At 44.6% G+C, this 27,282-nt stretch overlaps 1 protein-coding gene across 6 annotated transcripts in view; it reads right to left on the bottom strand.

Annotated features, from left to right (window-relative positions):
* The window catches only part of GARNL3 (GTPase activating Rap/RanGAP domain like 3), a 564,903-nt gene that overhangs the window by 109,097 nt on the left and 428,524 nt on the right, over positions 1-27,282 (bottom strand). For all 6 annotated transcript variants that reach the window (XM_033962150.1, XM_033962147.1, XM_033962149.1 and 3 more), the window contains 6 exons: positions 22,435-22,543; positions 21,102-21,147; positions 18,139-18,245; positions 12,611-12,726; positions 4,647-4,751; positions 1,061-1,135 (listed from right to left, as the gene is read on the bottom strand). In XM_033962150.1, the coding sequence (XP_033818041.1) occupies positions 1,061-1,135; positions 4,647-4,751; positions 12,611-12,726; positions 18,139-18,245; positions 21,102-21,147; positions 22,435-22,543 (558 nt within the window). The remainder of the gene's footprint in view (positions 1-1,060; positions 1,136-4,646; positions 4,752-12,610; positions 12,727-18,138; positions 18,246-21,101; positions 21,148-22,434; positions 22,544-27,282) is intronic.

Genomic DNA, 27,282 nt, shown 5'->3' with positions numbered 1-27,282 from the left:
TCTAGGCAGCTTACAATAAATATACATAATAATTCAATATACATTACATATACCATCATCATATCATAATCAAATAACAAAAAAGAACCACAATATAAAAACATATGAAATGCCTTGTGTAATAAAAAGAAGGAAGACTGCATAAAATTTGCTGAGTGTAATGATGATCAGATAATTATTTTAGGCGACTGGTCTAAAATCTACATTAAATACATATAATAAACAAATACTTAAGAATTTAATGGTGATTGGAATCAAAACAATTTTATTTAATTGGAAAGACTCCTCTAAATTGGATTATAACATATGGTGGAACATGATCTGTTTATATAGTAAATATGAGAAAATATAATATATGCAATTAAGTGTGGCAATATGAAGAAATTAAAAATGATTTGGAGCTGCTTATTTAACATGAAGGAGTAAAAGATTGTAATGGTTATGTTTTCATTGGCAGTGGCAGTGGCTGCCTTATGAGCGGCCACTGATTGTGTATCAATCAAGCAAAGATGCAGAATTGCGCCTCCAGTAAAGTTTCGACAGCGATATTTGCAGGCTGCCATAGGCCTCCGGAGCTATCTTCCCTCTGCCGTGGTCCCTCCCCTTCTCTGACATCAGAGGCAGGATCGCAGCAGAGGAAACAACAGCTCCGGAGGCCGATGGCAACCTGCAATGATCGCTAGCACAGGCGATCCTCTCTGCAGGCTGCTCCGCTGCTGGAATTAGGTAAATGGATGCGTAGGAGGCCAGTACTTCCCGACTGACCCTCCCCCCTTGCCCTCTAAAGCAGGAGCGGCAGCGGCTGGCCAGCAAGAGGCAGCGCTGCTGCTCCTGCTTTAGGGGGAAAGGGGGGAGGGTCAGTCACCGAATCGGGAGGCCAATTTTTTTTGTTTTTAAAACCGATTCAAATCGATTCACCTGAAGTAAATCAGTGAATCGTTTTGAATCGTGAATCGGGCAGCACTAGTCCACACCATCCAAGAGTGGATACACAACACCTGCAATTTCTGCACCTCTGCATGGTTGCATAAAAATAGAGAACTATCAAGTAGCTGCATACCTCTTTTCTACACAGGCCAGTAGTTGCCAAGCTTGTAGGTGCATCACCTCTTACAATGGTTTTCAGTTTCAGAGCCTGATTGGGAGAGAAAGTTTGTATAATCTGTTGTTAACCTCTCTGAAGACAAGCAGGAAACCACAGTATTAGGAGAAAGAAACATAATGGCTAAAGGCACATCTTACATGATGACTCAGGGAAAGTGCTAAACAAAAAAACAATCCAACCAATCTGCACTACAAAGTCAAACGATCAAACCAAGAAAAAAACTGTAGATGCAAAATGGTAAAGGGAGGGAGGTGGAGATCAAGCGAATCCTTGGGCTATTCAAAATGAAAGCTCATGGCATTAGAACCCAACAGAAGTTGATTCTGATTGAACTGAAAGCTCAAAGGAGCAAAAAGAAACTGGCCATCTCTTCCTTCCCCTCCCCCTCCAAAAGAATACCTGTATACACAATTCATAGAAAGCAACATTATAGTTAACAGACATGTTCTGGAATTTTCCTATAGTACATAACAAAAGAAAAATCCAAGAGGCCCAGAAACCCATACACTGACTTAAATAAAAACATAGGACTTGCTATTCATCTGGCAGCGGTAAGCATTTTGTTCATCACTAATGGAGTTATTCCTGGATGTTCAAAGCCGGGCCTTGACTGGGCTTTGGCTTTGAATATCCGGTTATTTTGAGATGGCTAACGCATAGCTGCTTAAGTTGATATTCAACACTTAAGCGGCCTGAGCTAGCACATAAAGATAGGTCAGACTTTTATGTGGTTCTATTTAAGCGCTAAACCTGGCTGAATATCAGCATATAAAAGCCAAGTGTTGACTCCGCCCCTAGAATTTCCCCAACATAGCTGGCTTTGAGTTAGCCACTGTGAATTTCAGTGGCACTTAGCCGGTTAAGGGTAATTGAAAATTAGTGGCTAGCCCCAACCAAGTGATTTAACTGGTCAACCGGCAGCTAAATCATTTTAAATATTGGCTAGATAACACATATTTTTTATAGGATGAATAAAAAGTAATCACACAGAGAAGGTCATTAAGAAAGACTTTTCCACATGGCAAGTTTTTTTATATGCGGAAAAGGTGCTTTTCTAAAATCACATAGCTTTAAATGTTTGTGTATGGAGGTGTTCCTGGTTCGAGTTCGGGCAGAGTTTATTTATTTATTTAAAACATTTATATCCCGCATGTCCAAAGTTCCAAGTGGGTTACAAATATAACATACATAAATCATACTGTACCATCCGTTATACATAGTATTTCTTCAGTCCTAAACATATTTAATAATCTTATTAAAACTGTCACTCAGATATGATGAAAAGCCTTACTAAAAAAATAAGCTCTCAAACTCTTTACGAAATAATCCTGGAACAGAAGGACCCGGTGTCCATTATATGTTAGGTCTCTCTTGTTTTTATAGAGATTTAGCATTTCATGCTTATCTGCGTAGTTTAGTATTCTAGCTATCACTGGCCATGGGCGGCGTTCCTCCACACTGCATACACTCACATGGTGGACTCATTCCACTTGCGGAGGTAGATCGGCCTCAGCCACCTCCAATTCCGCTGGCAGCTACGTGGAGACTATATCCCAGAGCTCTTTTTCTTGCAGGGTTTCAGAAAGCCCTATCAGACGGATATTGTTTTTGCGGCTCATGTTCGCTTGATCTTCCATTCTGTCCTCAAGCCTCCTGCAGCACTCTTCCATAGCCCTCAATGCGGTTTCCAGGCCTCCTGTCTGGTCTTGCTGAGTCGAGATTCGGTTCTCCACGTGCTGTATTTGGGAGGCCTATCGCTCTAACGTATCTTTAATGTCATCCACCAATGACTGGAGCTTAGTCAGGCGATCATGCAAAATGACTGCAAGATGCTTTTTGAGCTAGATGATGGCGTCTTCTTGTAGGGTGATCACAGGGCAGCTTGTGCGAGAAGCAGGTGTGGTAGCCGACGCCATCTTGGAGATTGCAATGTGGCTGTCGGCTAATTTATTTATTTTCTGCGCTCAAGCCGGCATATCATTGCGGCCAGACAATGTTTGTAGCTGTTTTAATGCGCCATTACTTCCCCTGCAATTCAAGTACTCTGGCACAACTTTGTGATGCAGAATCCGTGAAAAATAAGGATTAAATGCAGCTGGATCGGAAGAGGTGCATCACGTGACCCTCCTCTGAGCCATTTGTAATGCTCTCAAAGATTTCTTTCGAAGACCACACAAAAGATAATTACAATACTCCAAGAGAGGTAAAACAAAACACTGCATGACTTGGCAAAAATTGGATGGAGAAAGCAAGTTCCGCAATTTAGATACTAACCAGATCTTAAAGAACACTGTCTTCACTATCAGTGAAATATGGCCACGAAACTATATAGAAGGGTCTAATATGACACCTAAACTCTTAATCTTTTGCTGTATTTGAGTTGTGATGTATGCATATACTTTATAAAATGCATACATACATGCATGGAGTATGTGTATGTATTTCTGCCTGTCTTGGAACAGCTGTCAATGTGTGTGTTTGCATTTGGGTGTGTTCTTGGTGCTTCTTTTGTACAGGGGCCAGGGTCTTCCGCTGCCTTTACAAAACAGGTTCACTATCCACAAATGTTTGGTTACCCTGTTAAAAAAATTCCCCTCACATTCTGTAAAATGTTTGCAATATGCCCCACACTAAACAATAGCTTTTCTTAGGGCTTAGATGGTGACCTTTGCCACACACTGGGCTTGCATTCAGGATTTCTGCAATAAATATTCATGAAATCTAGTTCCATACATTGGAGCCAAGAATAAGGATAATTTATTTTGTCCATCCCAAAAACTATACCTGTTTCTGGCACTTGGACCACCATTCACTATCATTGGACAGAGGGTGGTCTTATCCAAAGGCAAAGGCTGAGCCATTGCTGCTTTTAGCTCCATTCCATATATGACAATATAATCCAGCTTATTTTTTGTTAGGTCTCGTGAAAAGCTGTATAATCAGGATACTCTTTAGCGGACTAATAATGCTGTTAAATGAAAATTGAGCAGGTAACCTTTTCCCATCCTATTGTTTCATCACCTATGCCCTTTTTATTCTGTTTACAAATTGTATTTAATCCTTTTTTCCCCGATTTTATCGTTATTTGTAAATCGCATTGGATTATGATTTTGCGATCAAATCAAATTTTTAAATAAACTTGAAACTTGATAATTACATTTTCTAGCATGCAATGGAAGCAAATGCAGGACTTGTTTAGCCTATCCCGTTTCACCTGGCGTTATCAGATTGCAAAGACTATTTTCAGTATGTGCTCAATCTGAAAAAAACTCTATCCGTTGCTCCTAAACTATTAAAAGGTCCTTTCATCACACATTTAAAGGAACTGTCAAAATTTAATATTCTTCTCTTACAAAACAACACAGACCCCTTCCCCCCTCCCAAATAATTGTATAATACGATATTTGCAAGAAACAGAATTCTGGTGGGATGCCCTGTACGTAGATAATTGTAGTCATAAGGGTTTGTTTATTAAACATTTCATCACATCTTGGCATTCTATGCACTGACCACTCTTCTAGAGTTTTTCATTGAAACCCACCTGTCCAATTCTGACAAATTCCGCCTGCCGAGCTTCTTCCTTTTTCCTGGCTGACTTTGGAGACTCTGGTATCACATCACTAAAAGATCGCCTGTTAAGCATGTTCTGATTAAAACAAATAGTATTATCAATGTGAGACCTAATATTAATATGTCATCCTAGTCTTTCATAAATGTGACCATCTCTGGGAAAACATCATGGATCCAAAACATTGAGACTTGCTGATTTTGACATCATGGGTCCAAATCAAAATTGAGCTAACGATTCCTGCCCTTAGTTTATTATCTAACATACAATTTTTTAACCTCCTGAATAGCAACGTCATAGCCACAGGTAGGCCCACCCAGCTGTGGCACCATCTCTGATTTAGCTGGTGGGACTCCCTAAGCCCCGATAGTAGAAGACTCCTGGCACCTCTCCCTCGCACTCCCACACACCCTGCAGGCACTCAGGGTTTCTCAGCTCCACCCACCCCCAAAACCCCCTTTTAAACTTTTCAGTTCTTTGCCAACAGTGAACGACGACTCCTACCTTCTACTAGTGCCAGTCCCAAGCCTACGCTCTGACAGAACATCCTGTTTCCTCATAGGTGGAACCAAGTCAGCGGACATGCTCAGGGCTGGCATAAGAAGACGGTATGAGCCACTGCTCACTCCCAGTGAAGAACTGAAAGGTTTGAAGGGTACAGGAGTTTGGGGGGTGGAGTTGAGAGACACTGAGGGCCAGATTCTATAAGTGGTGCCTAAGTTAGGCGCCATTAGGGAAGGGGATTTGAAGGAGATATTCCGGGTGGGCGATGGGGTTCTCGTGCCCACCCAAAATTGGGTATCTGGCTACATCCTTGCTGTGTAATAAAAATGAACTCAAAGTGTTTTTATTAATTTTATAAGGAAGGTACTCACAATTACATGCTAGTTATGTGTGCAATTGATTAGAATGCTGGTCTACAGTATGTGCGTGTATTTGCATACATATGCACAGAAATACCAAAATACGCCCTAAGTGCTATTTTGTAACTGTGAGGCGCATAATCAAAACTTAGGCTGGTTTTTGGACATTTCAAAGTCGGCACTTGGACGTCCTAATAGCAGGGACGTCCAAATACCAATAAACAAACTTTCTGGACGTGCATCAGCACTTCTAAGCTGCTGTGCATCCAGAGCTCAAAGGGACATATTGGGAAGTGTGTTATGGGCAGGAATCAGACAGGCTTAAACCTGGACATCCTGGAGCAATAATCAAAGCTTTCTCAGGTTGTCCTAGAGATAACTTAGATGCCGGCAGTTAGACCTGTTTTAGTTGTGTCTAAGTGCCCCAAAGCTGCCAAAACTGACCAGATGACCACTGGAGGGATTAAGGCATGATCCCCCCTTACTCCCCCAGTGGTCACCTCTCCCACTATCTATATGGGGGAAAAAACCCAGCACATTGAGGGCTTGCCTTTAAATGATCATGGCAAAGGAATCCCCATCAGCTGAGCCGGTTTTGGAGATTTCTGCTGACTCAGCTGATGCGGATTCCCCCTGCCAGGATCAGCTGAGTTGCAGAGCCCTATACCCCTTTCCCCTGACCTTCCCCCCAACATCCCCAGACCCCCCTGACATCCCCTAACATTCCCCCCACATTCCTAGACCCCCTCCCCACATCACCCAACATCCCCGACATCAGGCAACATCTCCCCACATCACCAGACACCACCCGACATCAGGCAACCCCCCCCCACACATCTCCCAACATGAGGCAACACCCCTCACATCACCCGGCACCCCCCAACATGAGGTGATACCCCCTCACATATCACCCGACACCACCGTACTTTCCGATGAAAAATTGGCAAGAGAGAAGCCTACAGGGAAGCCTCCTGCCTACAGGGTCGCATGCTGAGAATGATGGACCTTCCCCCTCCCACTGCATCTTTGGATGCAGTGGGAGGGACTTAAGGCCCTGATTATCAACATTCAGTGCCTTACATTTTACAATCACATCTGGAAGAATACAGATATCCTTGAGGAATATAGCACAGTTACTTACCGTAACAGGTGTTATCCAGGGACAGCAGGCAGATATTCTTAACGTATGGGTGACGTCACCGACGGAGCCCCGGTACGGACCTTTTTAACTAGAAAGTTCTAGTTGGCCGCACCGCGCATGCGCGAGTGCCTTCCCGCCCGACGGAGGAGTGCGTGGTCTCCAGTTAGGATAAGCCAGCTAAGAAGCCAACCCGGGGAGGTGGGTGGGTCGTAAGAATATCTGCCTGCTGTCCCTGGATAACACCTGTTACGGTAAGTAACTGTGCTTTATCCCAGGACAAGCAGGCAGCATATTCTTAACGTATGGGTGACCTCTAAGCTAACAGAGAGGGAGGAGGGATGGTTGGCCATTAGGAAAATAAATTTTGTAACACAGATTGACCAAAGTGTCCATCCCGTCTGGAGAAGGCATCCAGACAGTAGTGAGTAGTGAATGTGTGAACTGAAGACCAAGTGGCCGCCTTGCAGATTTCCTCAATAGGAGTGGAACAGAGGAAAGCCACAGAAGCAGCTATAGCTCTGATCCTGTGGGCCGTGACAGGTCCTTCCAGTGACAGGCCGGCCCGAGCATAACAGAACGCAATACAGGCAGCAAGCCAATTGGACAGCGTTCGTTTAGATACAGGGTGACCCAGACGATTAGGATCGAAGGTCAGAAAAAGTTGAGGAGAGGAGCGGTGAGCCCTGGTACGGTCAAGGTAGTACGCCAGGGCACGCTTACAATCCAGCGTGTGAAGAGCTTGTTCCCCAGGATGAGAATGGGGTTTAGGGAAGAAAACAGGCAGCACGATGGACTGGTTGAGGTGAAAGGCTGAAACCACCTTAGGAAGGAATTTAGGATGGGTACGCAGAACCACCTTGTCATGGTGAAAAACAGTGAACGGTGGATCGGCGACCAGTGCATGTAGCTCACTAACCCTCCTGGCAGAGGTGATGGCAATGAGGAAAAGCACCTTCCATGTGAGAAGTTTGAGCGAGGTAGTAGCCAGAGGCTCAAAAGGAGGTTTCATGAGGGCTGACAAAACCACATTGAGGTCCCAGACGACTGGGGGAGGCTGAAGAGGTGGTTTGATATTGAAGAGGCCTCTCATGAACCGGGAAACCAGAGGATGAGCCGTGAGGGGTTTTCCAAGGATAGGCTCATGAAACGCAGTGATGGCACTGAGGTGGACTCTGATTGAGGTCGACTTGAGGCCAGCGTCGGAGAGAGAGAGCAAATAGTCCAGTACAGTTTCCACCGCCAGAGAGGTGGGATTGTGATGATGAAGGAGACACCAAGCGGAGAACCGGGTCCACTTCTGATGGTAACATTGGAGTGTGGAGGGTTTCCTGGAGGCATCCAAAATGCGACGGACTGGCTGAGACAGGTTTTCTGGAGAGGTCAGCCCGAGAGAAACCAAGCTGTCAGGTGGAGGGAAGACAGATTGGGATGTAGCAGAGACTGATGTTGCTGCGTAAGCAGAGAAGGAAATACAGGAAGAGGAATGGGCTCCCTGGAGCTGAGTTGAAGCAAGAGGGAGAACCAATGTTGTCTGGGCCACCGAGGGGCGATGAGAATCATGGTGGCCCTGTCCTTGCGGAGCTTGAATAGGGTCCGCAACATCAGAGGAAGTGGAGGGAAGGCATAGAGGAACCGATCCGTCCAGTCGAGTAGGAATGCATCCGGGGCCAGACGATGTGGAGAGAAGAGTCTGGAGCAGAACTGGGGCAGCTGATGGTTGTGAGGAGCTGCAAAGAGGTCCACCTGTGGAGTGCCCCATCGAGCAAAGATGGAGTGGAGAGTGGGAGGATCCAGGGTCCACTCGTGAGGTTGAAGGATGCGGCTGAGCTGGTCGGCCAGGAAGTTCTGTTCGCCCTGGATATAGACCGCTTTGAGAAAAAGATTGTGGGCTGTGGCCCAGGTCCAAATTCGGAGGGCCTCCTGACAAAGGAGACGAGATCCGGTGCCGCCTTGCTTGTTGATGTAGTACATGGCGACTTGGTTGTCCGTGCACAGGAGAAGAACCTGAGGATAGAGAAGGTGCTGGAAGGCCTTGAGAGCATAAAACATGGCTCTGAGTTCCAGGAAATTGATGTGATGTTGACGCTCCTGAGGGGTCCAGAGTCCCTGGGTGCGTAGATCCCCTATGTGAGCTCCCCATGCATAGGGGGAGGCATCTGTGGTGATGATCATGGAATGAGGGGGCGGATGAAGAAGGAGGCCCCTGGAAAGATTTGAGGAGTTCAACCACCATTGAAGAGAGTGCTGAAGAGACGATGTCACAGAGATGGGATGAGAAAGAGGATCCCTGGTCTGCGACCATTGATTGGCGAGGGTCCATTGCGGTATCCTCAAATGGAGTCGCGCCAGAGGAACCACATGGACTGTCGAGGCCATGTGACCCAGAAGAATCATCATCTGGCGAGCAGGGATGGATGGTTGGAGGAGCACCTGTCGACAGAGGTGAAGCAGTGTCCGGTGCCGGTCGGCAGGAAGGAACGCTCTCATGGAGTTGGTATCGAGAAGTGCTCCGATGAACTGAAGGCGCTGCGTGGGAAGCAGATGCGACTTGGGATAATTGATCTCGAACCCCAAGAGATGGAGGAAAGAGATGGTGTGGTGAGTGGATTGCAGCACAAGTGGAGCGGTCGTTGCTTTCACCAACCAATCGTCCAAGTAGGGGAACACTTGTAGGTGGTGGGACCTGAGACAGGCCGCAACCACAATCAGGCACTTGGTGAACACCCTGGGCGAAGATGCGAGACCAAAGGGAAGCACTTTGTACTGATAGTGGTGATTGAGTATCTGGAATCGGAGGTAGCGACGTGAAGCCTGATGAATTGGGATGTGAGTGTAGGCCTCCTTGAGGTCCAGGGAACATAGCCAGTCGTGTTGAGACAGAAGAGGATAAAGTGTGGCAAGTGAGAGCATCCTGAACTTTTCCTTGACCAAACACTTGTTGAGGTTCCTGAGGTCGAGGATAGGACGAAGGTCTCCTGTTTTCTTGGGTACCAAGAAGTAGCGGGAGTAAAATCCCTGACCTCTTTGGTCTGGTGGAACTTCTTCGATGGCATTGAGAAGGAGGAGGGATTGGACCTCCCTGAGGAGGAGAGGAGTTTGGGAGGAGTGAGAAGCAGACTCTACGGGAGGATGGTCTGGAGGCAGAGTCTGAAACCTTAGTGAGTATCCGTGACGGATGATGTTTAGAACCCACAGGTCTGATGTGATGGCCTCCCAGCGTCGTAGAAAGATGGTGAGGCGGCCCCCGATAGGTTGAGGCAGAGGCAGCGAGGGTTGGAGACTGGCTATGCCCTGGAGAAAGGAGTCAAAAGGGCTGAGGAGGCTTAGTTTGAGGGAGAGGCTTAGCTGTCTGGTGAGATTGCGAGCGAGCCTGAGAGTGTTGTTGTTGTTGTTGGCGAGGCCGACGAGATTGCTGTTGAGGAGGATTCAGCGGCCTAGCAGAAAAGCGACGTTGGTAAGAAGACTGAGGTCTGTATGGTCGTGTCGGCGGAGTCTTCTTTTTAGGCTTAATGAGGGTGTCCCATCTGGTCTCATGAGCCGAAAGTTTTTGTGTGGTGGTATCTAGAGACTCCCCAAAAAGTTCATCACCAAGACAGGGCGCGTTGGCAAGGCGGTCTTGGTGGTTGACATCCAGGTCAGATACTCTCAGCCAGGCAAGGCGTCGCATAGCAATTGCCAGAGCAGAGGCACGGGAGGAGAGCTCGAAGGAGTCATAGATTGAGCGTACCATGAACTTCCTGAGCTGAAGGAGGGTGGAAATTTGTTGCTGAAACAAAGGGACCTTGCGTTCAGGGATGTACTTTTGCAGAGCAGAAAGTTGTTGTACCAGATATTTCATATAAAAAGAAAAATGAAATGAATAATTGTTGGCTCTGCTAGCCAGCAGGGCATTCTGGTATAGGCGCTTTCCAAATTTATCCATTGTTTTACCCTCTCTGCCAGGAGGGGTGGAGGCATAGACACTGGAACCATGAGATTTCTTGAGAGTGGATTCTACTAGGAGGCTCTCATGTGGCAACTGGGGTTTATCAAATCCCGGGATAGGGATGACCCTGTATAAACTGTCCAGTTTCTTAGGGGCACCTGGAACAGTAAGGGGGTTCTCCAAGTTTTTATAAAACGTCTCCCTCAGAATATCATGGACGGGGAGTTTGAGAAATTCCTTGGGGGGTTGGTCGAAGTCCAAGGCTTCTAGAAAGGCCTGGGACTTCTTGGAGTCGGACTCGAGTGGGATGGAAAGAGCCCCAGACATCTCCCGAAGGAATTTTGTAAATGAGGACTGCTCGGGCTTGGAGGTGGATTCAGCCATGGAGGGTTCCTCATCAGTGGAAGAGGCATCCTCCTCGGTACCGAGGGGGGATTGCTCCCATAAGTCAGGGTCCCTGATGGCCGGCTCAGCATGGCGGGTTTTAGAAAGGGACTTGCCAGATCTCATGGATACGGTGCCGGGGGATGAAGACCGGTGCCGATCTCTGTCCCGGGAGGAGTGGTGTCGATCCCGGTCCCGAGACGATCGATGTCGATCTTGGGTTCGGGATGGGTCCTCCGCCGTGCAGGTCTGTAATGTAGGCTGTGCTGATAAGACCGGCATCGAAGTATTCATCGGTACCGAGGGGGTGGCCACTGGCGTAGTGGTGCGAGGCTCGGGCCGGACCGGTACCGGAAGGAGCGGTGCCAGCAGGGTTGGGAGCAGTTCCTGAAGCTGGTGCTCGAGTTGCTCCTGTAATTTAGTTTGGAGGATGGCCGAGATACGGTCCTCCAATGGGGGCACCGGTACCGTTTTACTTTTCTTCGGTACCATAGGTGCCGCTCTACGCTCCGGTGATGAGGAGGCCGATGAAGAGGCACTCACCGTTATCGGAGCGGAGCGCTTACGGGACTTGCGGGACGTCGGAAGGACCGGTGTCACCGCCGTGGCTGGAGGGCGCTCGAGGGAAGTGGAAGGCTTCTTAGCTGGCTTACCTGGCGCCATTGACCCCGCAGAAGGATCAGGTGGTGTCGATGTTGACGGTGCCGATTTCGGCGGTGCCGTCGACGTCGGGGTCGGATCCATAGCAGAACCGGTGCCGAAGAGGAGATTCTGCTGAATTTGTCTATTTTTAAGTGTGCGTTTTTGAAGAGTCGCGCAGCGGGTGCAGGTGTCAGCCCGATGTTCCGGACCCAAGCACTGTAGGCACCAGTTGTGTGGGTCCGAAAGGGAAATCGGGCGTGCACACCGCTGGCACTTCTTAAAACCCGGCTGAGGGGGCATGAAGGGAAATACGGCCTCAGCGAAATCAAAACCGGAGGCTTGTATGATGGCAACAGGCCCCGCCGGGGCCTGTTGAAAAATAAAGGAAAAAATAAAGTTTTTTTTTTTTTTTAAATTAGACAGAAAGGAAAAAACCCGAAGGAAAAAAGCAGAAAAAAATCAGAATAACGCGAGCGGGAAGGCAAAAAGGGAGTATTCAACAGCCGTTGAATACCACATGCGTCTTCTTCGCTCCGCGGAAACGAAGAAACTGGAGACCACGCACTCCTCCGTCGGGCGGGAAGGCACTCGCGCATGCGCGGTGCGGCCAACTAGAACTTTCTAGTTAAAAAGGTCCGTACCGGGGCTCCGTCGGTGACGTCACCCATACGTTAAGAATATGCTGCCTGCTTGTCCTGGGATAATAATTTTAACAAATGTGACAAATGTTTCTCATGCCTTTTGATTTTTTTTTAGCAGCAAAAATAAATCACATGGACTGAATTGATATCTCATTTGCTCATTTTGTGTATATTTGTACTGCTTTGCAGGGCAGAACTTTTTCCTTTCCTTCACTCTTGTGTAGTCCACAGCATTTGGCATTCTCTGGTGGTTCCAAATCCAAGTCTGATACTGCTGAGATTTTGAGATCTAAGGAATTGAGTTTTCCCATGTCAGGGTTGCTGGCGAACAAGCTAGTTACCTTATGTAAATCAGGCATAAGATCTTGATATAAAGATCGAATAAGCATGTCAAGGGTTCGCTGTCGTTTCTGAGCAAACGTTGGCGTCTCCAAGGTAGCTTTCTCTCCATTTATTACTAAAATAGATTAAATAAAACAGTGAGCATCACAACTTGATTATATTTCATCCACATAGGACCCATTTAAGGACTGATATGACCATTATTGTTTATTAAAATCATCTGAGTTGAGTGGACTCTGGCCAATGCAGTTCTGCTCACAAGCCAAAAGCCTTAGCTAGAAATTTTAAAGGAACAAGCAATAACAATTTGCACTGATAAATATGTGCTCATTGTACAACTACGTAGGAAATGGGCCAGACCAGCTGGAAAGCAGATGGCCTATACTGTTTGCTACAACAGCAAGAAACTCAGGATCCAGTTTCTAGAAGGCCAGCTCACTGCTGTTGCAAAATGCCACACTGGATCATTGATCAACATGACCAACAGTTTATGTCACAATAGGCAATGAAATATGTAACAAAAGTGAGGTGGCACAAAACAAAACTTTCACTGCATATGTATATTGTTCATGGGCTGAGAACATATGTTTAAAGAAGGAAAAAAAAGACCTCAGATTCCCATCCATCTCTCTCTCAGCTGGCTATGCAAGCCTATTGAGTGGGATATCCTCAATCATCGGTCAAACAAACCTCCATATCATATTTTCTATCATAAATGTATAATTTGTCAAAACAGCATAACTTATCTAAAAGGGTCCTGATCCCAATGGGACCCATTTCACATTAAGCTTCTTCAGGGGATCGGAAAACGAAACCTGCTGTTCTGGGGAACCATCCATCCAGTGTGTTCCCGCTCTAATAACTCATTATAATATAGCAGGGGCAACAAAAACTAGAGGGCACTCAAAAAAATTGAAGGGAGATGGGTTCAGAACAAATGCTAGGAAGTTCTTCTTCACGCAGAGGGTGGTGAACACCTGGAATACGCTTCCAGAGGAGGTGGTAGAGCAGAGTACGACTTTGGGGTTCAAAATGGGATTGGACGAGTTCATGAAGGAAAAGGGGATCCAGGGGTACAATTAGAGGGTTACTATACAGTACAGAAGGCTGTAAAGTAATAGAGTAGTAGAGTAATAGATCACTACAGGTCATTGACCTGGGGGGCCACCGCGGGAGCGGACTGCTGGGCGTGATGGACCTATGGTCTGACTCAGCAGAGGCAATGCTTATGTGCTTATAATATTACTCTTTTAACAACCTTTCAGTGTAACATTCTGGAACTGGTGCCACCCATAGCCAACTGAGAGGGAGTCAGATGGGAGTCTGAGATCTTTTTTTCCTCCTTTAAACATACATTCTCCCCATGAAAATATATACAAAGTGAGAGTTTTCTTTCGGTGTCACCTTACTTTTGTCATATATTTTCATTGCATGGTGCGAAATTTTTTTTGTCACAATAGGCAATAATACATTTGTATACTATAAATCTTTACTAACTACTGAGGGCTCAATTCTATAAATGGTGCCTAAGTGTGCCTACATTCTAGGTGAAGCTTCGTGCAATTGTCAATCAACTGCTAGGTACCATTTACTGAATCACGCCTAGCGGTGCCTAAGCAAATTTAGACATTGCTAGGTGCTCTAGAGGTAGACGCCGATATATTTGGCCAGGTTGTAACTGGCCTAATTTACCAGCGCCTAAGTCAGACACCTAGGGACACCTAAGTCTATCATGCCTATTCTCTGCCCCAAACCATGCCTATTTTTCAGGTAGGCGTCATTAGGCTTTGAAAGGCGCCTGGACTTAAGGCATTGCTAGGTGCCACTCTGAGTTCCCTGCGGAATTCTAAATTGTTTAATTTAAAAAAAATTCAATTAACTTCAATAGTGTGTTCAATTACCATGCCATTTACGCTAATTAAGACAATTTGGGTTGCGTGAGGATTATAGTTAGGCGTCACTAGGCATCCTCAATGTAGGCGCTTAGTAGCAGCTAATCTAGACACCATTTATAGAATCTGGCCTTCAATACATTAATTCTTAAACTACTGTACTTGACTTCTGAAACAATGCAGCTCAACAAAAGAATTATGCATAATTTTATAAGTACTGTATGTTCCATGCTGCATATAGGGTTTCCCAAGTGCAAAGTCTGAGTGGGCAAGGGCAGATTTGCGTTAAATACACATAGGCCTGGATTCTTGAACTGGCACCAATTTTCTAGGCCCCAGTAGGCACCCATTAAAAACACTGTCCAAATGGCATTTTTAACCGAGGTTTGAGGCACATACTGGTGCCTAGACAATCAGCACCAGAACTGCGCCTACATAGGCACTTTAGGTTGCTGATTACCTAAGTAAGTGTGGCCAATGCCGGAAGTGGTGTTAGGCAGCCTAAAGCGCCTATGTGGGTACGATTCACATGAAGATAAGCGCCAGAAATGCAGGCCCAGAAAACCCTGGCCTACATTTCTTAGTACCAATCTATTATGTTAATGCAATTCCGATTGACACGCAATTGGCAGCCGCTTCTAAGGCAGCCACTGATATCGGTGCTGGTTTGAGAATCTGGACCATACTGTATGTGAAAAGACACATGTACATACATATCCCCGATTCTATAAAGTTGTGTGACCGTATTTTCAATTAGTGCGCAGATTTGAACATGCTAGTTATAGAATAGTGCCAGTTGTACTCCTACCTTAATTGTTAAATTAGATGCTAATTGGCCCTAAGTACCAGTAATAGCCCTTAAGTGGTATTAAATAATTGATACTAATTTGTAGTTATGTGTATAACTGCACTTAGGGCTAGATTCACTAACCCTCCGATCCGTGTGCGATCCGTGTGCGATTGGAGGCAGGCCGACTGATTCGCCAACCATCTGCATGCAAATGGGGGCGATCGGAGGCACGCCCCCAACCAACTGCACGGATTGCTAGAGCCCTGATAATAGTGACAGGAGAAACAGCCTCCTTTCACTACTGTTAGGGCTTCTGCCGGCTTTTTAAATTTTTTTTTAAATCGGGCAGATATTGTTTTAAACATGCAAAATAGCTGCCCAATTAAAAAAAAAAAATTAACCCTCCCCTTCCCACTCCCTCCTGCCATATCTACAACTACTAACTCCCCTCCCAAAAAGTACCCCTATCCCCCCCTCCCTCTCCTAACCCCCCAAAAAGTTTGCCCCAAAGCCGTGTCAAAAATAATTATGGCAGGAGGGTTCCCAATCTCTCCTGCCATCGATCCCACCCAAAAACTAAGGATCAAAAATGGATCTATACTTTGAAGACCTTGGTTCCTGCAAGGCTCAATGAAGAAATTGAGTGGCTATGTATATTATGAATGCCGGGTTTTGGAGTTTTACCGCTACAGCTGAGCCCCGCACGGGTGGTTGATGACGTCGTACATGCATCGTCGGATGACATCTCCCTACGCTTTACAATGTGCGCGAGGCCAGCTGTATATAATGATCGTGAATAGCACACCGTGGCCATTTTTACATCGTGAACTAGCTCCTGTTGTTGGTAAGAAAATTCTAAAATTTTATTGTATTTGGGTAGTTTCGGTTTGCCTTTTATACTCTGTAACATTTATTGAAGTGAGGCTTTCCAGTTGATTTAGGTTGCCAGTGTAATATTGTGATAATAAGACAGTATGTTATTGTGTTACAGTTCCCCTCGACCCTGAAGAAAGTTTCCTCTTGTGAAACATGCATGTCGGGAGAGGTGAAGAATGGATAGCATCACTATAAGCCAGAGCTAAGTGATGTTACATTAGTTTTAAAAGTATTTAAAATAAGATTGATAATGAACAAAAAATAAAACAAAAGAAAAAAATTAATGAAAAAAATCAATAAATGTGTTAATAAAAGGTGGACCGACGAAGAGTATTATGGCCAGGGGTATGTACCCTTATGGTGGTCTGAAGGTCCATACATTTGGATAAATAATTTATATAGCGAGTCTATATGTAAAATAACTGTGACAACCACTACAACTTTTGACAATTAGAGAATGACACGGGGACAAATTTTTCCCGGTCCCTGCAGGGACTCAGTTTCCCCACCCCGTCACCGTGAGTTCTTTTCCTGTCCCTGCAAGCTCCGTCCTCATCTGCACAAGCCGAAAACACTTTAAAATCATAAGTGTTCGAGGCTTGTGCGGTTAAGGCAGAGTTTACAGGATTGGGACAGGGACAGGGACAGCGACAAAACTCATGGGGATGGGGAAAAATTTGTCCCCGTGTCATTCTCTAGTCATAATTAGTCACATTCAGTGCCTTACATTTTACAGTCACAGCTGGAAGAAGACATATCCTTGAGGAATATTGATTTTAACAAATGTGACAAATGTTTCCCATGTCTTTTTATTTTATTTTATTTTATTTGAGCAGAAGAAATAAATCAGCGTTTATTTTCCTTTTGTTGGCTGGGTCTTTTGTCAGTCTAATATCCATAATTGCAACTTCTGATAGGTACAAATGATCATATTACTGAGCCTTACTAAAGTCCAATAATAGTCAACATTTTACATTGGCCATAGATTTATACATCAGTAAATTAGAATTGCACAGAAAGACATTTCAGGGCAATAAATTTGTTTAAGTAGTTGACTGACAAGCTTTTGTAAAATAAGACACAAAATTTCAGGTATCACTAATACGTGGGCCTGATTCTCAAAAATGTGTGTCCTGTTGCCAAGTGGCTGGCAGCCAATCGGGATGCACATTAAAAAAAAATTATCTGAGGCAGTCCACCCACACTGTAGTCCCCCAGAGCGCTTCTACGTAGATGCGTAGCGACACTTAAGCATGCCCAAGGTGGGGCATGCATGTGGCTTCACCTAGAAGTGGCCTTGCGTGGGCTTAAGCGTCACTCTGCATCTACATAGACGCGAGACAGATGCCTTAAATGTAGGCCTACAAAATGAAGGCCTACATTTCGGGCGTCTGACCGGGACTGTAGATGTGATTCTTTTTTGGACGCCAATGCGTGATTGACACTCGATCAGCGGCCGCCAATGTCGGTGTCCAAAAGAAAATTAGGCCCTTACTGTATGTCTCTGCCTATTGACAGAATGTGATATCATGGGAGTCTGCTATTAGGCGCCTAGATTAGTCCGCCAAGCTAATCTAGACACCTAACTTAAATTTTTAATTGGTTCAATTGGCACTGCTAATTGAATAGTGCCAATAGAAAAACCAAAAACAATTTTAAAAATTTTAATTTTGGGGTAGGCACTGTATATCAGAGGTCTGAAAGTCCCTCCTTGAGGGCCGCAATCCAGTCGGGTTTTCAGGATTTTCCCAATGAATATGCATTGAAAGCAGTGCATGCACATAGATCTCATGCATATTCATTGGGGAAATCCTGAAAACCCGACTGGATTGCGGCCCACAAGGAGGGTCTTTCAGACCCCTGCTGTATACTGTAGCACTGGGATACAGTGACCAGTTGCTTGCCGATGCTACCTTCCACTCAAGTCAACCGACTACACATTATGTCTTTCACAAAAAGTTATACCTACATTTCACCAGCACAAAATCCCTGAATTCCTGGTGGTCAGTAAACACAGGTGGGGATGGAAGAGGAGGCCCGAACAGAGGTACACTTTCTTCTGAAAATATTTTCAGTCTAATGAAAAGCAGAATGATCTAATTAGGAGTCGAAAGTTGCTTGTTCTACTGTTAGCCAAGGAAGAAGATTTGACCTGAGAATGAGAACCAATATAATGAACTAATTCAGAAATTTCTAGTGCTGATCCTGTAAGCTTGTCGGTGGATCTGGCTTTCAAGACATTCCCCATTATATTTCTGAGGCCTATTGATAGGCAGTGGATCTACTGTATGGGCTAGTTTTAGTTATGCTGACAAATATGCTGTTTGTGGCCAGGGCAGGATTAATTTGTCAAGGGCCCCTAGGCACACAAGTACACTGGGCCCCCTGCCCTGCCCCACCCCTCCATGCACCCAGGCGGAAACAGAAAGCTGCGTCAGAGGGAAGCTTTGGGCAAGCAGCACCGCTTGCACAATTACAGTTCCCGTTGCCTTTCTTACCCGCATTGCTTGCTTGTCTTACTTTCCATCGATTGGGGAGGGGTGGCCGTGTTGCCAATCGGGGTGGGACCCGTGTTGCCAATTGATGCTGGAGGGGCCCATTGCCATTTGGAAAAAAACAATGTTGATGCCCTCCTTCATCGGGCTCCCCTGACCATTTCGGGCCCTAGGCATTTGTCTACTTGGCCTATTGGTTAATCCTGCCCTGTTTGTGGCTCTTGAGGATTGGTATGGCAGACCCCAGGTTATGTTTCTGTTCTTTGTCAGTGCACTGGTGATAATGTTATTGCCAAAAGACAAGGAAGTATGGGTAGACCAATAAAAAATGAATAGTGGAAGCTAGGAGTAAAAACCAATAAAACATAAAGGTCCATATTCTCTAAACTGCATTTTAACTTAGGCACTTGGTAGGTGCCATTTTAACCATGGTAGGCACCAAACCAGTGCCTGTTAAGTCCCTAACACCATTTAAAATGGTACTTAAAAGAAATTTCAAGGTGCGTACTAGCACCGGAATCACACCTCAGGAGGTGCCTAATGCCACTGTAGGCATGACTAATGCTGGAAGTGGTGTTAGGTGCCAGTAGGCGCCTCTGGAGGTGCAATTCATGTCAAAGGTAGGTGCTGGAAATGTAGGCCTTGAAAACCCTGGCCTACATTTCCAGTGCCTATGTTTGCCGGAGGTGTAATTCTCTAAATGGCGCTGTCGCATGATTGACACGTGATCAGTGGCAGCTTTTAAGGTGGCCGCTGACAACGGCGCTGTTTAAAGAATCCGGGCTAAAGTTTATCATGACAAAAAAGGACTGTAGGTGTACATAAAACAAATCTCCAAAAGATGGTGGAAATTCAGAAGATAGACTCGGACTCTACATGGTTCTGCATCAGGAGTCAACAATGAACTGAGTGATTTAAAACACAAGTGACTGTGATTGGGGGTTAGATTGGGTATATTTTCTCGTAACTTAAAGCAGAGAAAGTATTTATACCAATTATTTTCCTTTGAAGATTACCTAACCCGCAATCACAATCACCTATGTTTTAAATCATTCAGATCATTGTTGACACCTGATGTAGGTGCTTAATGCCGAAACACAGAACCATGCTGATTCTGAGTCTTTTGGGGATTTGTTGTGTATAGATCTTTGGGGCCCGATTCTAACTTGGTAGGTACCTAGCAAAGCAGCACCTATCACATGTCATTCAAAGTTAGGTGCTGTTTTAGAGTCACACCTCATGACACCTAAATTGAATTAGGCATCAGTAGGCGTCTACAAATTAGGCACCAATATATTAGACCAGGGTTTTCTTGGCCTAATATACTGGCACCTAACTCAATCCATGCCCAAACTCCACCCCTAACCATACCTACTTTCTGAATAGGTGCCTTGGTGTAGACACCTACATGGTACCTACCAAGTTAGGTGCCTACCAGCAAATTGATTTTTTAATTTTTTTTTTTTTTAATGGAACTGTTCAATTAACAGTGTCAATTGAACCAATTAGAAAATTAAGTTAGGCACCTAACTAGATCAGCTAGCTGATCTAGGCGTCTAACAATAGGAGCTTTTTATAGAAACAGGGCCATTGTCCTTTTTAATCATAATAATAACCTATGGTACTTTGTATGTCTAAATGCTTTGAAAATGAGCCCCATAATGTTTTATCAGTTCTTACTCCTAGCTTCCACTATTCATTATTGGTTCACCCCTACTTTTTTTGTCTTTTGGTATTCCTCTCATAGGAGACCTTTCTCCTTTTTTTTTCCTTATAATAATCTTATTGCCATCAGATGTTAACCTTGCTTAATTGAAGAAGTTGCTGTTCCAAGATTGTGGCATACACTGGGCCTGGATTTCTCTCCATGAGCTTGTATTAGAATTTATAAAATTATTAGCATAAATTCCACTGGAATAAAATCAGGAAGCAGTTCACCACAGCTTGTACCCTGGAACTAGCTCTTTCATTGCTTGAATTTCTAAATTGCTTTTACTGCTTAATAAGGTGATAATACTGGGGCCAATGACATTTTGCCATATGGTACAGTACAACCAGGGCATTGGTTATCCCATGTACTGCATCACAATGTTTCTATAGTATTCCCCCCCCCCTTTTACAAAACAACTGTAGCGCTTTTTAGCGCAGGCCAGCACATTGAATGCTCTGCGCTGCTCCCTATGCTCATAGAGTTCCTATGAGTGTCGGGAGCAGCGCAAAGCATTAAGCATGCCGGCCTGAGCTAAAAACTGCTATCGCGGTTTTGTTAAGTGGAGGGGGCTTTAAATTAAGGAACAGCACTGATCCCAATTCCACTTTTACTTAAGACTCAAATAATTTGGTCCCTCTCTTGTTATGATTAAACAGTTGAGAAAGATGTAGGATGGGATTCCCAATAAACCAGTAAAATGGTCAATTGTTAAGTGTTGTTACCTACCGATAGCTGTCATTTTGCTTGTTATATCTCACTAGAGCGAAAATATCTGCTGTGTGTTAAAGAAATCATCTTCCAATTGCCTCTTGCTACAATCACAGCTTGAATAAACCTCTCCATGATGTGTGGCTATATGGCGTGTCTCACAGATTTACTAGCACACACATTGGAGAAGGTAATAATTAAAGTACGATTTAAGCTTAAGTCTTGTTGACTCCAATCAATCCCCCCCTAAGCCAAATATGATCACAAGCACCAGACTCTTTAGCCTCTGGAAACAACACTGACAAAAAGGGTTTGAATTCTGTGAAGGTTTCATTCAGCGAGAAAAGCGTAGGAAGGTTATTCTTATAGCTGGCATGAGTTCAACAGCATGAATTTTGGCACTCAAAGACATTATTCATTTTGGAAGCTCAGACTGTAGAACATAGAAGTATCTCCCCCTCATTCTATAACTTGGCGTCTATGTATGTAAGTGCTAGGTGATATTTTTTAATGTACATGACAAATTTGCTTAGCCCGTAACTGCAAGAGAGCATACATGTGGACAGAGCATGGGAGAGCCTTAGGCATGTCACCAAGCAACTTACAATTTCTAGAACACCATCAGTTGCATGTGCTACATGGCACACTTAGGAACACCAGCCATTGATGTGTCTTAAATGGGTGCAATAGTGCAATTTTGCACTAGTATTCTATAACAATTTAGGTGCTGTTATGGAATAGGCACTAAGGGCCAGATTCTATAAATGATGCCTAAAGTTAGGCACCTAGATTGGCATGTCTAGCTGACCTAGGCGCCTAACTTAATTATTTAAAAAGCTTAATTGGAGCTAAAAAGCAATTAGCATCTCATAATTGGCTTACATTACAATTAATTGGATGGTAGGCACCTACCATTTTCAGGTAGGTGCCTAGTCCAAGACGGGGATACAGGGCAGGGTGGTGGGAATTTATTTTTTGGGGGGGGGGGGTTTCCTCCTCTACAGGTGGGTGCATCTTATGGTCAGGTGCATCATATAGAGCAAAAAATTTGGTAATCCCCCATCTGAATAAAGTTAGCTTTTTAAAAGTCTAGAACCTTTACTTTTGAATGAGACCTCTCTATACCCGTTTTAATATTAAACCATACCATGCAGTGATCACTGGTTGGAAGATGATCACCCACTGTAACAACAATTGCAGCTTAGTAAATAGGCCCAATGTGTACAAATCATTTTTAATATGAATGCATTTTTGCTTAGCACTGGAAAACTCAAAGTATGAAGTAGAAGATCTACATAATTAAAAGCTGCAGAGAACTGAAATGTATAGGAAAGAATTGGCAGAAGGATACGTGTGAAATGTGAGCGGATCATGGATGGCTTAAATGATGGGGATGATTCTTCTCCCTCCTGGAATACGATGGTTACGATGTCATTGCCAATGTGTCTCTTCCTTTCAACCTGGAAAAGGCAGAAACAGACCTTCACTAGTACACAATAAGCACTGTTACCAATTAAACATAAAAAATGCAGCATAACAGAATAGGCTACCTTTGCCTCTATATTTTACTTAAACTTTACTAATATAGAGAGAGGCCTTTAACAAAATGCACTAAAATGTGCACTTACCAAGGCATAAAGCAAGATTTTACCACAAGGTAGCAGTAGATTTTGCACTGCATCTTTTGAGGGTGTTCCCACTATTTTTTATTGCAGATTGTGCCTGTTCTAAGTATGCAATACCTACAGAAAGTTACTACTACTACTTATCACTTATATAACGCTGAAAGGCATATGCAATGCTGTACATTTTCACATTTATAGATAGTCCCTGCTCGGAAGAGCTTACAATCTAACTTGGACAGACAAACATGACATATAGGGTTGGTGAAGCAGAATCCAAGATGAGAGAAGTTATGACTTGAAAGCACTCTCAAAGAGGTGGGTTTTTTAACTTGGCCTTGAACACTGCCAGAGATTGGGATTCGGGCAGCTTGTTCCAAACATACAGTGCAGCAAGGTAGAAGGGACGGAGTCTGGAGTTGGCAGTTGAAGAGAAGGGCACAAATAGGAGGGATTCACCAGCTGAGCAGAGCTTACAGGGGAGGAGGGGGGAAACAAAGGGGGAGATAAGCAAAGAGAGATAGTTTACACGGGACCATTTAATGCTTCCCACCAAGAGGTGGTAAGTGGTCCCACAGGGCTTTGAATTGTGCTGCAACAAAGGCGGTATATCAAGGTAAACAATAACACTTTCATGCCCATTTGCCACCCATGCCATGCCCAGGCAGAAAAATTAAGAAAAAATATCAATGTACAGTCTAAATCATGGAAACAATGAAACTATCAGAAAACACCTTAATGTGGTTTCACAGTATCCTATTTCTAGGTGTTAATCACGCACTTAAGTGGTTAGCATACTTTAGTAAAAGAGCCTTGCAATCAGTTTTGGAGAATGCATTTTAGCATAGTCTGATGTCTTATTGAATCACTTAGGCCCTCTTTTACAAAGGCGCGCTAAGCGTTTTAGCGCGGATTTAGCGCACGCTAAATCAATGCATGCGCTAATGCGTCCATAGGATAACATGCACGTGCTAGCGTTTAGCATGCGCTAATATTTAGCGCTTGCTAAAAAGCTTAGCGCACCTTTGTACAAGAGGGGGTTAGAGATACTGTAAGCACAGTTTTTCCCTCCTGTTTCCTCGTAATTCCAGTTCTTGCACATTTTAGAGGGTTTTGGGGGCTCATTGGAAACTAAATTCAACTTTAAACCACATAAAAGACAGAGATAGTACTTTTCTAATCTATTTTCCAAGGCACTTAGTTTAGATTGTGAGCCCAACTGGGACAGAGAGGGAAGTTTTAATGTGCCTATTATTTTAAATTTGTTAACCGCCTTGATCTGAAAATATTGTTAAGAAATGCGGAATATCAAATAAACTAATTACTTACTTACTTACTGTTTTCCTTCACTATTCTGCACTGTGGGTCAGTTTTGCTATGCTTGAATTGTCTTGCACTGAAAGACATTGCAGAGCCATTAACATTTAGGCTTTGGCCTCTCTACTGTGTCTGGCAACTAAGGTACTAATTAGTTTCCAATTGCGGCAATGTTTTTTGTGATGTTGACACCTCTCCATCGGGAAATGAACTGACCAGTGATTTTCTTGTAAACATTTTGTTGTTTTCCAGAGAACACCATGAGTTTGCCTTATGCTGCTGCATTTTGACATGGGTGTAATGCAGAAAGGTTCATCAGGTTAATTTCAGTAATGAATTGTCATGCTCATTTGTCCGTTCAGACATTTTTCTCCTTTTTGAATTTTAATGTTGGCTTCCAGAACTGCTCCAAGGCACTGTGCTTTTATTTCCTCTAAGAAACTTTTCATTATGGTTGCTGTGGTTCAATTTCCACCATTAATTCTACACACAATAGCAACTACTTAAACACCCTATTAAACCTGTCTTGCTCTTGAGAAAGCAGAAGATGAGCTTCAAGAAGTGTATTGCTTCCATCACAAGGTTTCATGGCGTTAAAGGGTGGTGGATGCATGGCGTTTACTCCTAGCAAAAGTGCTAATGGTCATAACAGTAATGGAATTTACTTAAAAATACAGAAATAGAGGAAAAAAGGCAAATAAAGACCATATGGCCTATACAGTCTGCCCATTCCATCTATTATCCCCTACTCTCCCTTAGAGATCCTATGTACTTGTCCTAAGCTTGCTTGAATTCAGACTCAGTCTTTGTCTCTACCACCTCCACTGGGAGGCAGTTCTACAAATTTCTTCAGGTTACTCCTGAGTCTGTCACCTTTTATCAAATGTTGATGCCCCCTCATTCCAGAGCTTCCTTTTAATTGAAAGAGACTTGCCTCTTGTGCATTTACCGGTACATCACAGAAATATTTACGCGTCTCTTATCATATCTCCCCTGTCCTGCCTTTCTTCCAAAGTATATGTACATATTGAGATTTTAGGTCTGTCCCCAAACTCTTCACGTTGAAGGGCACAGACTATTTTAGTAGCTGCCCTCTGGACAAACTCCATCTTGTTTATACCTTTTTGTAGATGCAGACTCCAGAATTGTACACAATACTCTAACCCCTACTTTTATTAAGCTGTAATTAGCGCTCCAGGTCACTTTAGAAACCTTTACTGTGGCTTAGTAAAAGGGTGTATAAATGAGGTTTCACCTCTCTCCAACACCACACCACATCTCTCTCTCCATTGCCTCCACCATCAAGTCTACCATTCTATCCTCCTTCCCACCACGTTGCCCGTGGCTAACTCAGAAGCCTGCCCTCTGAACAACTTTTTTCCCTCACAAAGTCTGATCCTAGTATTCTTCCCACCTTTTCCACATCCTTGAGGCCCTCTTGCATCCCTTTCCATCCATCCCACTGTTCCCTCTCCACATCCAACATTTCTCCCTCTCATCTTTCTCTTCTCCATGTATACATACCTCACTCTTCACCCACCACCATGTCCAAAAATTCTCTGTTCCTCCCTATGCCCAATTCTCCTCTTTCTTCATTTCCCCATGTGCACATCTCTCTTTCCCTCACTCAGACACCCATGCCCAACAATTCTCCCTTTCTATTCCCTCCCCCACATTAGCATCTCTTTCCCTCACTCCCTCCATTCTTCCATCCTATGTCCCAAGTTCATGCCCCTCCCTCCTTCCTTTCTTCTTTACATCCTTTGTCTGAAGTTTGCTCTCCTTCCCTTCCTTCTGTGTCCCAATGCACCCCTCTTTGTCCTTTCCTCCCTCTATTCTATGTCTCAGGTTCGTGCCTCCCTTCTGCAGGTTCTGTTCTGTTCTGGAAACTCCCTCCTCCCAGCCGCACTTTTCTTCACAAAACCGCAGCCACGGTTCCTACATCCGGCCTGCAGCTGACCCAGAAGCCTAGAGAGAAGGCTTCCGGGTCAGCCACAGGCAACAAGTAGGAGCCGCAGCTTGCAGCTTTGTGCAGAGCAATGCAGCTGGGATGAGGGAGCCAGTCAGAACCTAGGGACTGCCTGTAATGTACATAAATAAAAATTTCTGTGTGGCCTGGTATGGTAAAGCTCATGGCCCGGTACTGATCTGCGGCCCGGTGGTTGGGGACCCCCATCTTAGTTGACATGAAAGGGTGACACATCCTTAGGTAGAAAGGAAGGTACTGTACGCAGTGAAACCCCAGCTACTGTGATCCTGAGGAAAGGCTCTCTGAGGAAAGGCTCTCTGCAGGAAAGAGCCTGCAATTCCATCTCACTGAGAATATTGCCACCAGAAATACCATCTTCACTGTGAAATCCAGAAGGGATGCCTCTTGTAGAAGTTAATATGGAGGCTTAGAAAGGCCCTTCAAAATGATATTAAGATTTCAGGATGCAAAAGGCTGGCACAAAGGAGGCTGCAATCACAGTGCCCCTTTCAAAAACCAGGTCACATCCAGATGAGATGCCAATGATAGCTTTCCCCCTCAAGCTTAGTAGCACAAGAGGCCTGAACTTTGAAAGGTGCCACTACTAGGCCTTTTTCTAGACCAGCCTGCAGAAACACTAGGATCACAGGAATTGGCACCTCGAAAGATTCTACCTGATCTTTGGCACACCAGAGCTAGAAAACCTTCCAGGCTTTAGCATAAGCCGCAAACGTTGATGGCTTTTTTGCTTGAGGAAGTACTGAAATGACTAATTCTGAATAATCCTTATGGATTAAGGCCGTGTGCTCAACAGCCATGCTATAAGACAAAAGCAATCTGGGTTCTCTATGGAAATTGGTCCCTGAGTGAGGAGCCCTGTGTGCACTGGTAGTTTGATGCATCTGTCTCGTTGGAGATGCACTAGATTCACAAACCAAGGCCAGCGAGACCAACCTGGAGCTACCATGATCACAAGTCTTGGGTGATTCATGATCATGCAGATGCCCCGCCCACCATGGGCCAAGGTAGGTGGGGCATCCACATAATCAAGGTTGGGCCAACTCGTCCAACCCTGTGCTTCCTGGTTCATCTCTTCGGCTGTAGATTTAGGACGACGATCCACCATGCTGGCCATAAGATCATCTAAGCCTTTACCAAATAGCATCTGCCCTTTGAAGGACAGTTTGCTTAGAGTGGCTTTGGAGGCTAAATCACCTACTCACTGCCTGATCCAGAGCATCCTGTGGGCTGAAACGGAATGCGCTGAACCCTTATTCATGACTCTGATGAT

Source organism: Geotrypetes seraphini, chromosome 10 (assembly GCF_902459505.1).
Source record: "Geotrypetes seraphini chromosome 10, aGeoSer1.1, whole genome shotgun sequence".
Classification (NCBI taxonomy): domain Eukaryota; kingdom Metazoa; phylum Chordata; class Amphibia; order Gymnophiona; family Dermophiidae; genus Geotrypetes; species Geotrypetes seraphini.
This window is presented reverse-complemented; position numbering and strand designations above follow the sequence as displayed.